The sequence below is a fragment of the Artemia franciscana genome, chromosome 14, assembly GCF_032884065.1.
Source record: "Artemia franciscana chromosome 14, ASM3288406v1, whole genome shotgun sequence".
Lineage (NCBI taxonomy): Eukaryota > Metazoa > Arthropoda > Branchiopoda > Anostraca > Artemiidae > Artemia > Artemia franciscana.
In genome coordinates, this window is record NC_088876.1 from 39,571,972 (window position 1) to 39,588,722 (window position 16,751).

General features: G+C 33.2%; 1 protein-coding gene across 3 annotated transcripts in view; it reads left to right on the forward strand.

Moving 5' to 3' along the window:
* Positions 1-16,751, forward strand: part of LOC136035700 (GON-4-like protein) — a 116,760-nt gene that overhangs the window by 69,290 nt on the left and 30,719 nt on the right. For all 3 annotated transcript variants that reach the window (XM_065717645.1, XM_065717643.1, XM_065717644.1), the window contains 3 exons: positions 376-585; positions 9,183-9,352; positions 11,217-11,378. In XM_065717645.1, the coding sequence (XP_065573717.1) occupies positions 376-585; positions 9,183-9,352; positions 11,217-11,378 (542 nt within the window). The remainder of the gene's footprint in view (positions 1-375; positions 586-9,182; positions 9,353-11,216; positions 11,379-16,751) is intronic.

Sequence of the window (16,751 nt, forward strand, 5' to 3'; positions counted from 1 at the left end):
TTCTGTATAAATACTATCCTTATGGCTATAGTAAAAGTTGTTAACTTTAACTTTCTTTCTATGTTTTCCTTGAGTTTGTAGTGTTTCCCGCATTTTTTCTTGAAAAACAAGTTCATTAATGATTTTACGAATTTTTTAGGATTTCTCCTAATTTCGCCATAAGAAATTTGGCTGTGAGGAATTCCCTGAAGTTTAATGTTAACAATCGTATTAAAATTTTGTGTTTCTGAAACTTATATTTTGAGGATGTTTCTTAAAACCTAATTTTCTTCCAAGATAGTTCGAAGAAGTCCACAAAAATTCAGAGACAGTGGAAGCGTATTTTCTCAATTCTTTTGCCTATTTATTTGCTATAAATCTTTGTATGTATTTTAGATATGCTTTCCACAAGAGAAACCAGCCCAGCAGTTGTGTTCTGAAGCTACTGAACATGAGATTATCCCTGCAGCTTTGTTTTCAGCAAAGACGAAAATGCGACTGGAAGAACAACTGAGGATCCACGTCCAAATACTTACCCAAACCCATCTTATCCTCTGTCAGCAGCCCAAGTTGCGCCTAATGAGGGATAGGTGCAGACATATGCTGGTCAGTATAGTTGATTTAAATAACTATATTTTTCTAAATTTTTATTTTAATTCGTTCTCTTCTTATATAGCTTTATTAAAGAAGAAGAAGAATAATTCTCTTTGTTTACTGTTTAAAAAAGAAGAAGAGTGATTCTCTTTGTTTACTGTTTAAAGAAGAAGAAGAGTATTCATCTTTATTGTTTAAAGAACAAGAATAATTCTCTTTGTTTACTGTTTAAAGAAGAGGAAGAGTAATTCTCTTTGTTTACTGTTTAAAGAAGAAGAAGAAGGGTAATTCCCTTCGTTTACTGAAAATGTGTTTTTTGAAGAATTTTACATTACAAATTTCACCTCTATTATCCAAATTGAAGAAATTGCTTTACTTAGTAAAAACAAATAAGTATTAAGATAAATAATTAAGAGATAATGGTGAACTTTCATTGACAGTTCTTTGTTTTTCTCCCTGTACTCCACTTTTTCCCTTTTGCACGTGGGTAAGAAATAAATTATTATTATTAGTACTTGAACCTCTTTACAATTTAAAGAACAGGTAAACAGACTCTAAATGAGCTAAGGAAATCGCTAGCTCGATGGCTTGTTTACTTGGAGGCTTATTAAGACGGATAAGTTTTGTTCAGATTCTTACTTACACTCAGAAGGGTATTTACACGGGTTTTTTCCCTAAGAAGACTCTAAAAAAATTGCCTAGATAATATATGATGGTCCGAAATAAGTAAGGTAGGAAATATGTGCCTTTTGTTTTTTGTCCCTCCCCCTCAAAAGACCTGTCTGCACCTTTAAATACAGATTCTAATTCAATCCACTAATCCACAAAATCCAATAATCTAATCCACCAAGGATACCAGTCATTTAGATGGGACAGAAAATCAGGAAAAGGAGGTGGTCTTTTAACACTGGTGAGTGACAGATATACTGCAGAGGAAAAAAAAAATAGTTGCAGATGGATCTCCTGAATTTGGAGTGGTTAAGGTAACAAATACTAAAGACAAGGCAATTAACATAGTTAATTATTATAATAATAGAACAGGAAATTTCAGCAAACCTCAGTTAGAAAGATACTTAAAGAAACAGAACACCCAAAGATAATAATAGGAGATTTTAATCTTCATCACACTCTATGGAATGACAGTCCCACTGAAGATGGTAAAGCTAAAGAATTAATAGAGATACTGATTGATCCAGATGAACGGATAGCTCTTGCTACACCTAAAAACCTTGAAACTAGAAACCTTGAAAATCTTCACTTTCATTCATCAACGTACACCTAAAAACCTTGAAACTAGACTAAATAAGACAACTGGGAAAACAACAACGCTAGACTTGACTTATTATATTTTGAACTGGAGGAGGAGCAATTTTATCCAAAACCCCAAAAGAGTATACAATATGTTTTTATACTTGTCGGGCGTGGCTTCGTCGCTAATCCACCTCTCGATCTGCTAGGTTATTGTCCTACGAGTTAAGGCTGATTAGTATGAAAGCATGAACTTGTTTTACATTTCGACTTCCTCCTAGGACAATCCTTACAACCCCCTTCCCCCAACAAACTCGAGCTTCGAATTTATGCATCCCTTAGAATTCTAATAGCAGTTTGTTTGCAAAACTAGGTGGCAAATTTACGAGAATTTTTATATCTAGCAAAATTTGAAAAACAATACACCTTTCGATATTACAAAATTTATTCCCTTCGTATTTTGTTTCATAAAAGAAACAAAATTATGTCAAGGGCAAGACAACAACTATATGAAGGATTAAAAACCTAAGTTTTTCTTATTGAAGAAACATCATAATATATCACCTCCGGGATCATCCAAGCCATCACTGTTCCTTGACAAATCTTCACTTTCATTCATCAACGTATACCTAAAAACCTTGAAACTAGACTAAATAAGACAACTGGGAAAACAACAACGCTAGACTTGACTATTATATCTTCTGAGCTAGCTGCTGACCTGACTGTCTATTCAAAAGATGATTTTGACTCTGACCACTTCATCATTTTCACTGACATGGAGTTTGGACCATAACCTTCTGCCTGTGAAACAAGAGGAAAATGGTCATTTTCGGACAAGAGAATTGCTAAATGGAAAGAAGAAATATCAAAACTTAATTTACCCAACCTAAAAACACTACCTATTGAAGACGCTATTAAAGAAGTCACAGAAAAGATGATAGAAGCTGGGGAAAAACACCTAGCTATAAAAGGTAGCCAAGGATTGAAAAAGAAGACTTATAATTCTACCCCAGGATGGACAGCCAAATGTGAAGCAATAAAAAAAAAGGGAAGAGACCTAAGAAATCAACTAAAAAAAAGTTGGAACCCGGGAAATATAAACATTTCTGTGAGCAGACTAAAAGCTGAGATAAATAAAGTGACAGCCCAGCTCAGACTAACTGTCAAAGAGGAGAGATCTAAAGCTTGGGCTTGGGTAATTCATGAAAAATTCAGAGGAAACATTCCTGCAAGATGCTTGTGGAGGAATTTTAAGAAATACATAAAACGAGAAACATATGTGTGTGAACCAATCCTTCTCCAAATGGGTAGACTTTGAAGATGCAGAAAAAGTAGAGATCTTAGCTGATCAATTTGAAAATACATCTAAAAGAAGCAGAAGACAAGGAACCAATAACCTCAATAAAACTACTCCAGACAATTACAAGCACTGGAATAACAATGAAAAAGAACCTTTGCTTAAATTAAGGGATATCCAAAGAGCAGTATCTGAGCTAAAGTCAGGTGCAACAGGAAATGACAGAGTCTACAATAATATGTTAAAAGCTCTTCCCATTGAGACCATGCAAATAATCTTAGAACTATTTAACAAATCCTTAAATGAAGGAGTTGTGCCACAAATATGGAAACATGCTATTATCCATCCAATCCTAAAACCTGGAAAAGATCCTAAAGACCCTACTTCTTACAGGCCAATCTCTCTACTATCATGCCTTGCTAAATTACTTGAAAGGGCAATAAAAGCAAAGATTATAAAGGCTCTGTATGGCAATATTCAAATTGAACAGTGTGGATTCTATGAAGGCCGGAGTACCACTGACACCCTAATAAGGCTTGAGCATCATGTAAAAAGGCTTCTTGAAGAAAAGACATACTTGTGGAATTTTTGTTGATGCTAAAGCAGCATTTGATAAAGTAAATATTGAAAAACTTAAGGAAAAAATTCAAGAACTAAAAGTAGATAGAAGGTACAGTATGTGGCTTCAGGAATGGATAACCAGTAGAACTTTTTCAGTAAGGATAAAAAGGACATTGTCAACTATAAGGAATCTGGAAAGTGGGGTCCCCCAAGGAGGAGTCCTCAGTGCCTTGTTATTTGCACTGTACATAAGTGATCTCAATGCAGATAACCTCCAAAGACCCAAAATATACCTATATGCAAATGACTTAGCTGTTACAGTTGAAGGCCAACAAAGAGAAGAAATTCCGACATATGCTCAAAAAGCAGCAAATTTCATAGAACAGTGGGCAGCTGGGAAAGAAATTATCCTTTCAGAAGAGAAAACAACAATGATGATGTTCACCAGTGAAAAAAGACAAGCACCAGACCCAGATATATTCCTGAATGGATTGAAAATTAGATGCACAGAGAGTGTCCGCTACCTTGGAGTTCTCCTGGATAGTCAGCTGACCTGGGAAAAACATATAGAAGAACTCATAACAGCTGTAGACAGACGACAAATGCTTATTAATGCAATATGTAACAAAAAGTATGAAGTCCCAAGGAATGTTCTATTGCAGTTTTCTAAAGCAATAATCCTTGGAAAAATTGATTATGCATCTCTGGTATATGCATCTGCTAAGAAAACAATCCTTGCAAAATTAAATGCAAAATGGAATGAGACACTAAGAAGGACAACAAATGCATTAAAATCAACACCAATCCCAGCTTTACATATTGAAACATCAACGACTTCACTACCCACAAGAAGAAAAATACTTATGGCAAAATATTTATTAAAGAAGAGGGGAACAATCCATATCTCATGGATTACAGATTTGAAATTCACAACACACCATCTCTAGTTAAACTTCTGAAGGACTTTCCAACAAACATGTCACCTCTCACAATTCCAACTGACAAGACAAACAAAATTGAAGGACTAGAAATATCTCATGGAAAATCGACGAAGAAATAGGACAAAAATTAGGAATGTCTGAGCAGTCCCTGCTGCAATTTGCTCTGAGTGAACCGGAAAACTACAGAGACTACAGGAATTTTTTACAGATAGGTCCAAAATAGAAAGTCGCACTGGCTGTGGTATATGGGAGGATTATAAAAAACAAGGAACCCAGTATAGGCTGTCGAACCACACAAGTATTTATATGGCCGAGCTATTTGCTATTGATACAGCAATAAAAGAAATAATCAGAGAGGGAAAAGAAGGAAAATACCTAGTATGTACAGACTCCTTATCTTGCCTAAAGGACCTCAAAGTAGCCCTCGTGGGCTACAAGCCCCAACAATGCCAAGGGATATTGTCCAAAATGTAAGAATGATTCAGGAGACAGGAAGCTGTGTCTCATTGATATGGATCCCAGCCCATATAGGTGTATCAGGAAATTAAAGAGCAGACCAAATGGCTAAGGATGCTACTAAGAAAGAAACATGGAAAATCCACCTTTACCTCATATCCAAACCACAATAAAAATAGCTGAGAAGCTAAAGGAAGTTGAACTGGAAGAATTCAGGAAAAGATCACTGAACTTGTACCTAGAAATCACTGAATACAGATACATTAATCATGAAATGAAGCATCCAGAAAAAAGAGTTGCAGACATAGTGCATTCAGAATGAGGACTGGGCATGCAAAGACGAAAAAGATGCTGAAAAGATGGAATATGACGGACTCATCTGACTGCAATGTCTGTGGAGTGGAGGGAAATTTACAACACGTAATTATGGAATGCAAAAAGTATGAGACTGCTAGGTCACGACTAAAGGAACAAGTACTAAAGAGTGGTATTCAGTTCAGAATAAAAGAACTGTTAGGAAAGGTTGCAAAGAATAAACAAAGGGAGACAGTTAATTATTTAGAACAATATGTAAAGGATACTGGCCTAATTGATGTTTTGTAAAATAATGAATAGTGTAGTATATGTGGGTGTATGACAATGCATGAATTGTATTGTAAAAAATATCCGGTTCTTCCTCCCCTGTTAAATAATTGTAAGTCAATATTGTAAATATAAAAATGTGTAAGTATGAATGATTTACTGGATTTTGTATTATTTTATTTTTTTATGGTTGAATAGTCAAAATATATATAATCTAATTTACTTTTTATTTACTGGGGGTATATATTTAAGTTTTATTTTTATTTCTTTGTCGGTATTGGATTTACCACTTGTTTATATATATGTTTGTTAATGAAAGCAAGTTGTTAGTCTGTTGAATTAAATTATATTTGAAATTTGGTATTTTTTTTTGTTATATATATATGATGAAAGTGTATTGTTTGTTGTTCTTTTTTAAATTATTCTTTGGTAATTTTTGACGCCACTACAATGAGGGATTTCCTAAGGACGGTAGGACATCCCTCTTTATGTAGGAATTGCAATGATTTTGTTAGTTGTAAATTTTTTGGATTTATGCACTTTCTGAATTTTTGACTATTTTAAATTTATAACTGAATTACTTGATATTTTATGATTTTTGACAGGGTATTAAACTAATTGTTAGTTTGTGTGTAGTAGATTAATCAGTACGACAAAGCATGACTGTGAAGATTTTTTTTTTTTTTTTTTTTTTTTCGTTTTTCTAGGTTGATGATAAAACAGAAAAAAGATCCTTTAGCATAGAGAAGAAATTCTGGAAGCTCCATTCAATTACACCAACAACAAGATTCTAATCATTAGAATCGCTTTTTTTTATAATGAATTACTATATGAAAAATCATTATCAGAGAATCTATTTGAAAAAAAAATCCTGGCACAATCACTAAAAAAAAATAGAATCACATATTCAAAAAAAAAGAAAAAAAAGAAGAGAAATCGTGGTATGAAGTTTATTGTTGATTTGACCTGTACATGATAGTAAGTATTCGGGAGGGGAGAGAATCTGCCACACTACAAGATTGCTCAGGAGAAAAATTTTTTAGACCCGAAAATGCGTGTTTTCTCCAGCGTCAAATTTATCTAGGGCTACAGACTGTGTGAGTTTCGATTTTCAAAAAAAAGATATTTCCACGAACCTGAAATAGCTAATCAAAAGTGGATTCCAGTTCAGATCAGCATTAGATTTATAACCGTCAATTACTGGGCAAAAGAGGCGGACAAGGAATAACAAAATCTATACTCTTTTACGTACAATTTCGTTTGTTTCAAGCATAAATTACGTTCTTTACTTGTATTTTGGCTCAGTTTGAGCCAAAATTGTATTTTTGACCCATAATTAACACATAAATACAAAACTGTTGTCTATTTGGATGTAATCAGTTTGCTTCTTAATTCGTCAAATTTGTTTGAAGGGGCCTTCTGTCGATTTTCACTTAATCTCAGGCTTGTTGCAATCCCACCCCGAGAAAAACCTTCCGTAAAAAATAGGGAGGGGTACATACTTAAAATAAAAAAAACTGGATCTTACTGCGAAATTCTTTAATGACCCGTGGAGGGTGGGTCATTACTTTTCTTCTGGAAAGTACTGTTTCTAAGGGATATCACAGCCCATTTTCGCAGGGAAATATGTGAGCAAAATCTCCTATTTTATATTTAAAATGTATCCACAATAATAGGGAAGTTGCCACCCCATGAGGATCCGCATTGAACATTTGTTCTAAATATACTACTTCAAATCAAGGAAGGTTAAAGGGAAAATTCCTTCTCCATTTTTAGAAGAAAGACTTTTGGTCCCTAAATATCCTTTTCAAGATACACTTGTATCTTGTCTCCCATATTTGTCTCCCATAGGAAGGGCTTTTTTTATTTTATTATCTTATGTTGTTAGACTGGTAAACATGATGTTGCATTCGTAGTCTATTGAAAGAATATTTCAAACAAATGGTAGTTCAAATCAAGAATCTTGATTGGTACTTCAAATCAAGGAAGGTTAAGGGGGAAATTCCCTCTCCATTTTCAGCAGAAAGACTATTAGTCCCAAAATATCCTTTTCCTCCCATAGGAAGAGCTTTTTTTCATTTTTTATTATATAATATGTTGCATTCATAGTCTATTGAAGGAATATTTCAAACAAACGGCAGTGTGTCGCACAGTGTTTTCATACAGTAAAGTATTGGTTTCTGGGCACATGCTCTTGTGTAAATGGCATGATAAACATCTGTCTGTTATGATAACTGACTAAAACATGATTTTGTTAAATTTTCAAATAAGGGGGAGGGGAGGCTGAAAAACTTCCAACAAGGGTCTCTGGAGACGTGAATTTTTCAATAGAATAATTTTAATTTCAGCCTATCACTGATTTTAGGTTGCTTTTCATTGCAGCTTTTGCTCTCTAACCATGAGTCACGTTCCTAAATTAGACTACACCCTCCATAAGTCGCACTCTCTTTCTCTCTCCCTCTCTCTCTCTTTCTCTCTCTCTCTCTTTCTCTCTCTTGTTATTCTAGTAGGCTTAAGTATAGAACGAACATTTTAGAAATCATATCAGATATCAATTTCCGGCAATGTCGGAAAGTTGTATTAATGTAGCTTCAGTATTTTTTTAAGGACACGACACTGACAATACTTATAGCCATTTTGAGTGAAGAATTAAAAAAAAAACATAAGGGAATATTGTAAAGCAGGTTGAAATCAAAATCTTGTGATTAAAGTAAGTTCTTTTACCTCAAGCAATAACGATTATACTCTCTCCATAACTCCATAAAGCAAATTATACTCTAGGGCCATTTTCTCGGTCTTATCACATTTGACAGTTCAGGAGGTTGCTCCAAAGAATCATCATTTTAATTCTCACCGCTATTATGTTCAGTTTGATACGTTTTGATTCCTGTTGTCGCTTATCTTCTAATCCCATTTTTCTTTCTTCTTTATTTTGGATTTTCATTACTTCAGGCAGTTTGCCAATGCCCTTTGCTTTAGCTGCCCTTATTTGTCTAGTCTTACATGATGGTCCTGGTTGTAGATTTGTCAATTGTTCAGGTGGTGGGACAAATACTTCTTTTTTTCTTCCAACGAATTGTTATTTATAGCACTTGTAAATTTTTGTTTTTTGGGGTCTACCTATAGATAAGTTTTTCGTACTAATATGCCTTTTCGTACTGTACTCTTTTCAAAGGTCCGATTTCTAACAACGATTTCTGCTAGGCTTCAAACTTTCGGCTCTCTCTCTCTCTCTCTCTCTCTCTTTCTTTCTTTCTCTTTCTCTTTTTCTTTCTCTTTCTCTTTCTCTTTCTCTTATTAATCTAGTAGGCTTAGGTATTGAACGAGTATTTTAGAAATCATCTCAGATATCAATTTCTGGCAATGGTTGAAAGTTCTATTCATGTAGCTTTAGTATTCCTTTGATTTTTACGATGACTTTAGATTATAATATTCATTGGGACTAAATTATAAGTAATTAACTTAATTAAATTAGTAAATAAGTAGTAATTTAACCATAGTAATTAAGTATAATTTTTATTTAGGAAGACCTTGCATTTCGCAGAAGTATATCTGGCAATCCATTTTGTATTTACGATATTTATAACCTAAATGAGTCTCTGGAGATTACTAGGGATTGGCAGAATTACTGTGAGGAGCATAAGGACACAATTAGCGATGCGCGTCAAGCCTACAGTATAAGAGAAAAAGAAGGGTAAGTTGCCACACTTCTTATTGTAGCCTAAGGCGAATCAGCTGTAAAGGTCTACTCCCGTGAAAAAAGTCGCCAATTGGCTAAGAAAAGCTCATCGATTTATAGGCTTTACGCTGCTTTCCTGCTACAGCACCGCTTACCGACTGCTGAAAGTTATTAAAAGCTCCCCAAAAATATAACAGCAGTTTAATGGCTACTCTGAGAAGTAAAAACTTGTACGAGGGGGTGGTAAATTACACACACTGCTACAGTAAACTTAGTAACCAAACAGATCACGTCACCTTTACCCTTCGACTCCATAAATTTTACTAATGAAGATCACAATAATATGCATTTGTAAAAAATACCACAAAAGCTCAATCCTCCCCTCCCCCTCTAAAAAAAACAGCACAAAAATAGGAACGGATTTGAAAATCAAACTGTAAAATAATTTTCTTAGTTAGGTCTTTAATTTAGGAAATATCTATAATATTTTTTGTTTCTTAATCAAGACGGCCTTGACTCCCGATCCCTGGAATCAGGACAGAATACGCTTTTCTGTGTTCCCCTTGCCTTTCCCTCCTCCCTCCTCCTTTATCATTTTTTAGAGTAATTGCGATGTAGAAAAAATAATAATGCAAATGGGAGGTTACTTTTGACGCCTGCCCTGAAAATTGGCTGTCTAATTGTGTGACTTTGCTAGCTAAGGTGGGTTTATAAAAAAAAAATATGCTTGTGGGAAACATAACAACTTACCGTATAAGAAACTTCAGTAAATGATTTCTTTTCTAAAGGTGGGAGGGCAGTGGATTTAAATGGCTGATTTTCTTTTTTAACCAGATATCGGTAGAATTTGTAAAATTGTGGTAAGATCAGTAAAAACCATAAAATTGGGCGCTACAATTTCACAGACTTTTTTTCTACGAAAGCATTTGGAGAACAAATGTTCATTTCACACAGTAAAAGTCAACAGATTTTACTAAACTGGCTGGATTGTATCGAAGAAAAGAAGAGGTATCCTCAAATCTTTCTAAGAAGAGTTTCTACACTCCTGTCCTGTCTCATACTGGCGCCTCTCAAAAATCAATATTAAAGTATAGGTACGTTGTATATTCATATTGTGTATAATATGGCCTACCGTGTATAGCTGTCTGTTCTCTAGAACAGGCTGTCACATTACTACACACTTTTGATTTATACTTCACTAAAAATGTTTGATAATTTTTTTTAAAAATAAGTTTCAGGGTTAGGTTCACCGGTAAAGGTTTTATGCAGAGATATATCAAATATAATTGCCTTGAAATTACCAGCTGGCTATAGTTGCTGTATTCTATGATGCTTTCAGGAAATATGTTAAATTTGAAATTTTGAAAATTTTTGAAATAAGGTTCAGGGTTAGGTTCACCGATAAAGGTTTTATGTAGAGATATATCAAATATAATTGCCTTGAAATTACCAGCTGGCTATAGTTGCTGTATTCTATGATACTTTCAGGAAATATGTTAAATTTGAAGTTTTGAAAATTTTTGAAATAAGTTTCAGGGTTAGGTTCACCGATAAAGGTTTTATGCAGAGATATATCAAATATAATTGCCTTGAAATTACCAGCTGGCTATTGTTGCTGTATTTTATGATGCTTTCAGGAAAGTGCCATTTAAACAACATGGCAGCTGGACAGTCGTCCTCTGCTTTATATTCTATTTCATTTCCAGTTTTATGTCCCCTTCTTTATTTCCCTTGTTGTTTTGGAGGTGTGGCGGTTACGCATCTGATAGAAAACTAATTTCTTGGCTCTGAATTGACACAGATGTGAACTGAATATTGGCCTACAGCCTTATAATATATTTATAGCCTAGTTTTATTCTTCATTTTTCTTTGCTTACAGTGTTCTTTTGGAGATGCGACCGTTACACGTGCGACCACATCACGAACTACTGCGTCTGATGAGAGAAAGTCGTGTTTTCCTGTATCCTGAACTGTTACCTAAAGTTACTCTTTTTAAGGAAACTCCTTCTGAATCCAGTATTTGGGTCCCATCTGAATTTTTGTAAGTATTATTTTATTTCTTTGCCATTTAGTGTGACTCTAAAATAAAATCATTTCTGAAAAATCCAAAAAGCATTAATAAACTTTGAAAACCCTAATATACAGTCTTCTAGCTATAATTATAAATTTACATTTTCTCAATAGCTCTTTTTTGGGGGGGGGATGCCATTAAGTGTGACTCTAGAATAAAAATATATCCGAAAAAAATTCAAAAAACATCGATAGTCTTTGTAAACCCTAATATAAAGTCTTCTAGCTATAATTTTAAATTTACATTTTCTCAATACCTCTTTTTTTTTTTTTGGGGGGGGGGGGGGTGGAATTTGATGGGGGGTACCATTAAGTGTGACTCTAAAATAAAAATATTTCCGAAAAAAATTCAAGAAGCATCGATAGTCTGTGTAAACCCTAACATAATAGGTTACAGTCTTCTAGCTATAATGATAAATCTGCACTTTCCTAATAGCTGTTTTTTTTTTTGTTGGGGGGGGGAATTTGAGGGGGGATACCATTAAGCGTGAATCATTTCCGAAATGATTTCCGAAATCACAAAAATATTTCCGAAAAAATCCAAAAAGCGTCAATAGTCTTTGAAAACCGTAATATAATAGGCTTCAGTCCTCTAGCTGTAATGATAAATTAACATTTTCACAATAGATTTTTTTTTAGGGGGGGGGAATTTGATGGGAGAAAATTTGTACTGTTGAAATTTGTGTCAGCTTTACAATTTGCTATCCAAACTGTAAACGTTGATAACGCTAAAGTCCAAAATCAGAACTTCTTCTTCTTCTCGAGAAGTAAATTCCAAGTTTGGCAAACTTCTTTATAGTTATTTGTTTTGTATATCTGCTTGTCAGGACTTTTTTCCTATTCTCTGCTTTTTATCTCTTTTTTAGTTTTTTTTTTTTAATTCTCTAGGCTCATAAAGGTCTTCTGCACAGGAACAGTATTTGCTTGTTACATTAATTTAGTTGCCAAATTGACTAAATGTTTATAGTTGTTTTTTTTATATAGATTTTAGTTTAAAAAAAGAGCAATTTTTTATTATTAATATTTTTTTGTAAAGTAGCAATATCAGCGCATAGCCACATTCGAACTAGTTTCTCTGCTGACACGACAAGGAATTTTAGTGTTTCGTTTGATTCTCTGTTGATACGACGGGCATTCGATTTGTAGTGTTGACATTAGTTTGACTTTATGTCATCTTTTAACGATATGAAAAAAAAGCCTCTGTTTTCGTTACTGATATAGATATTATAAATTCAAGCGGGAAATTCAAATTCGAAATAAAATTTTTATTTTTTCAAATATTGGTTTGTTTGTGTCCAAGAATGTTAAGGAGCACTATTATCAACTAATCAACTGAATTCAAAGCTTTCAGTTGGCTAATTTAGTATTAAACAGTATTAAAACATGCTATCCCAATAAATGTTGTCCGCTCTTTGACATTCGAAAACTAATTGATAATTATGTTTTCATAATCTAGTTTCGTAGCAGAACTAGCCACAGAAACCTATGGGTGACATGCATTAAAAAAAAAAAAAAAAAAAAAAAAAAAAAAAAAAAAAAAAAAAAAACGCAAAAAAAAAACGCAAAAAAAAAACAACCGCACACTTTTTTGCGAGGATTAGAGAAAAAACTATACAAAGAACTAGAGAATAACAGTTAAAAGTAGTCGATTTAGTTTTCATTTTGTGAAAATGTTATTAAACTAATTCATTAATAATTAAATATTTATTCATTGAATAAATTTATTGATAATAAAAATCATAGAATAAAAATAGTTTTAATTCCATACTATTAATTCAAACTACTACACAGTGAATTTCCAATTGACATAATGTGCTCGATATCTAACCGTTCAACCGTATAACCGTTTTCTAATGGTTAAACGGTTTTACCTGACCGCGAGAAACACTTCCGTGTGAGAATAACCATAGTCAAAACTCTGGAGAGAGTGGAATCATAATCCGGTGCAATAGTTTGCACCGGTATGATTTTCGCTGTACTTTCTTCCACATTTTCGATGTAACTACAGAGATATTCTGCATTCTGCACTTAAAGGCCAGCAAAACAAAATTATCTTTTCTACACATATACTTGTACAATATTATGTTTATATTGCTCCCAATAACCTTATAGTATTATTCTAAATATTTCAATTATTTGAATTTTCCAACTTATTTTTTATACCAGCCACAAGTAAGTTGAAACAATAACCTCAAAAAGTTATATTGCTGTCTTTCATTCTCTTAAATTACGTCTCTCTCTCTCTCTCTCTCTCTCTCTCTCTCTCTCTCTCTCTCCCTCTCTCTCTCTCTCTCTCTCTCTCTCTCTCTCTCTCTCTCTCCCTCTCTCTCTCTCTCTCTCTCTCTCTCTCTCTCTCTCTCTCTCTCTCTCTCTCTCTCTCTCTCTCTCTCTCTCTCTCTCTCTCTCTCTCTCTCTCTCTTAATATTGATTAATTAATTATTATAAATTAAAATTGATTAATTATTTATTAATAATATTGATTAATTAATTAATTAATTTTCTTAATATTGGTCAAGTAGCCGCAAATAAAAGAATATCAGTTCTGTGATATCTGAGGTAAAATTTATATGAATATCTGTCTCGTGGTTCCTACAAAAAATTGCAATTTTCTTTTTACCACAACATTCTAATATTGGTCTAATTGATGTAAGTAAAAGAATGTCAATTCTCTAAGAAAATTTCAAACAATTATATTTTTGTTATTTTTTTAATCTTTCTAAAAAAAAAACACTGATTTCTTTATTTCTGTCAATTTACAAAAGAATAACATGTTAATTAAACAGAGTTAACCACTGCTCGAAGAATAAATGGCTCAATTAATCAATTATTTCACGTGATCAATAACGCAAAAATAAAGACAATGAAGAAGAAAAAAAAACGAACTAAACCACGATCTTTGCAAGGAACCCCGCTCCTGCATGTTGACCATGAAAAAATATTTGAACTAATATTTGGATTTTTTAAAGATATATTTAAATTGTTAAAAAATAATTTAAATATAGAAAATGATTCAGAGTCTCTAATGCTCTGTTTTGCTTTTTAATTTACCTATTTTGTGTATGATTATCGAGTATGACTAATGCATTTTATTAATAAGATTTTTTTAATGTGATCGTGGCCTCTTGCCCATGGTTTAGAAGATTTCAGCCCCTGGGTGATATATAATAGGCTAAAGCCTATTTTGTAATCTTTCATATTTTTATATTTTTATGTTCAAATTTAATATTTTATTTTTAATTTTAAATTTCATATCTTAATATGATTTTTTTTAACATGGGCTTCTTGACCATGGTTTAGAACAGAGGGTCCCAACTTTTTTTTCTCATAGACCACTTTAAAAATTTTACTGGTTAAGATTTACCAATAAAAAAAGTGTGTCCATGCAACTGAATTTTTTTTTACATCTACTTACAGCATAAGGAGCCAATAAATTCTCACTTATTTTATTTAGAAATAACCGGAATTAAAAGAAATATATATATTTTCTTGCGTTGTATTTATTCAAATATGTAATTATTACACTTTTAATTAATACCGTAAAGTGAGTTCTACATTTTTGCAATAACAATCACAAAGTAGTCTTATGTTAATGGGAAAGATGTACTTGATGAATTGACAGCAAATTATTAATATTAGGGCTCAATTTGGTTAGGAATAACCGCAGATTTCTCCTTTCTGTGTAGGTTTGTGACGACGCTTATACTTTTCGACAAGATAGGACGAGGGAAACGCTATCAAAAGATTTCTCTCAATTACCCACAGTCCAGGGTATTTTTCGGGTATTTCTGCCTGCAACCAAAATATTTGATACCCTCTTTTAAATTTCACCTTCAGCTCCTCATTAGTGTTAAGCTCGACTAGTTCCTATTGTAATATAACATTGCCCAATTTCGTCTCAACAAACGGATATATGATCCGCAGGGGTGTTTCCATCGTCAGAATATCTTCAAATCTGATTTTGAAGTCATCTTGCAGGGCAAGTAAATGTTGAATTGTATATCTGAATATCATCATTCTACGTCGTTATAAACTATAACACGTAAAATAAAAACATGTAAAATATTGTCGTAGCGTCGGTGTCTACAATAAAAGGAACACAAATCATCAACACATCAGGCACCATGTTCTATACCATATATGTGCAGAGTTGTACTGGCCAGAATGTTCGGGGGTATGGGCAGTAAATTTACTATTTTTCTGGTTAATTGTTTTAATTAACTTGTTTTAGTTAATTAATAATCTATGCAATGCAATTTCTTTCATACTACCTTATAAGCTGAAAACAATGCCTTGTACTATTTTACAGTAAGAATATTTTTTAAAACCAGTACTGTGTTGGTTCAAGTATACAGTTTGAAGACTTTTTTTGCATACTAAAGAGCGTGATAAGGTCGTCAGAAGAGAAACTGACAATTGTTGTTCCATCAGTTCTAATGTAGAATTTAAGGGGAAGTCCCCTTAAATTGTAAGTTGTACATCAGGCACTATGTTCTACACCATATATGTGCAGAGTTGTACTGGCCAGAATGTTCGGGGGTATGGGCAGTAAATTTACTATTTTTCTGGTTAATTGTTTTAATTAACTTGTTTTAGTTAATTAATGATTTATGCAATGCAATTTCTTTCATACTACCTTATAAGCTGAAAACAATGCCTTGTGCTGTTTTACAGTAAGAATATTTTTTAAAACCAATGCTGTGTTGGTTCAAGTATACAGTTTGAAGACTTTTTTTGCATACTAAAGAGCGTGATAAGGTCGTCAGAAGAGAAACGGACAATTGTTGTTCCATCAGTTCTAATGTAGAATTTAAGGGGAAGTCCCCTTAAATTGTAAGTTGTACATCAGGCACTATGTTCTACACCATATATGTGCAGAGTTGTACTGGCCAGAATGTTCGGGGGTATGGGCAGTAAATTTACTATTTTTCTGGTTAATTGTTTTAATTAACTTGTTTTAGTTCATTAATGATTTATGCAATGCAATTTCTTTCATACTACCTTATAAGCTGAAAACAATGCCTTGTGCTGTTTTACAGTAAGAATATTTTTTAAAACCAATGCTGTGTTGGTTCAAGTATACAGTTTGAAGACTTTTTTTGCATACTAAAGAGCGTGATAAGGTCGTCAGAAGAGAAACTGACAATTGTTGTTCCATTAGTTCTAATGTAGAATTTAAGGGGAAGTCCCCTTACAGTACAAATTACAACAATTCAGCTTCAACCATGACGCTTCGACAATATTTTACGTATGACAAGTATTCATACGTAAATTACGTATACGTTACGTTACGTATACGTCATACGTATTTTACGTATGACGTATGTTCTACGTGTGACAAGTTTAA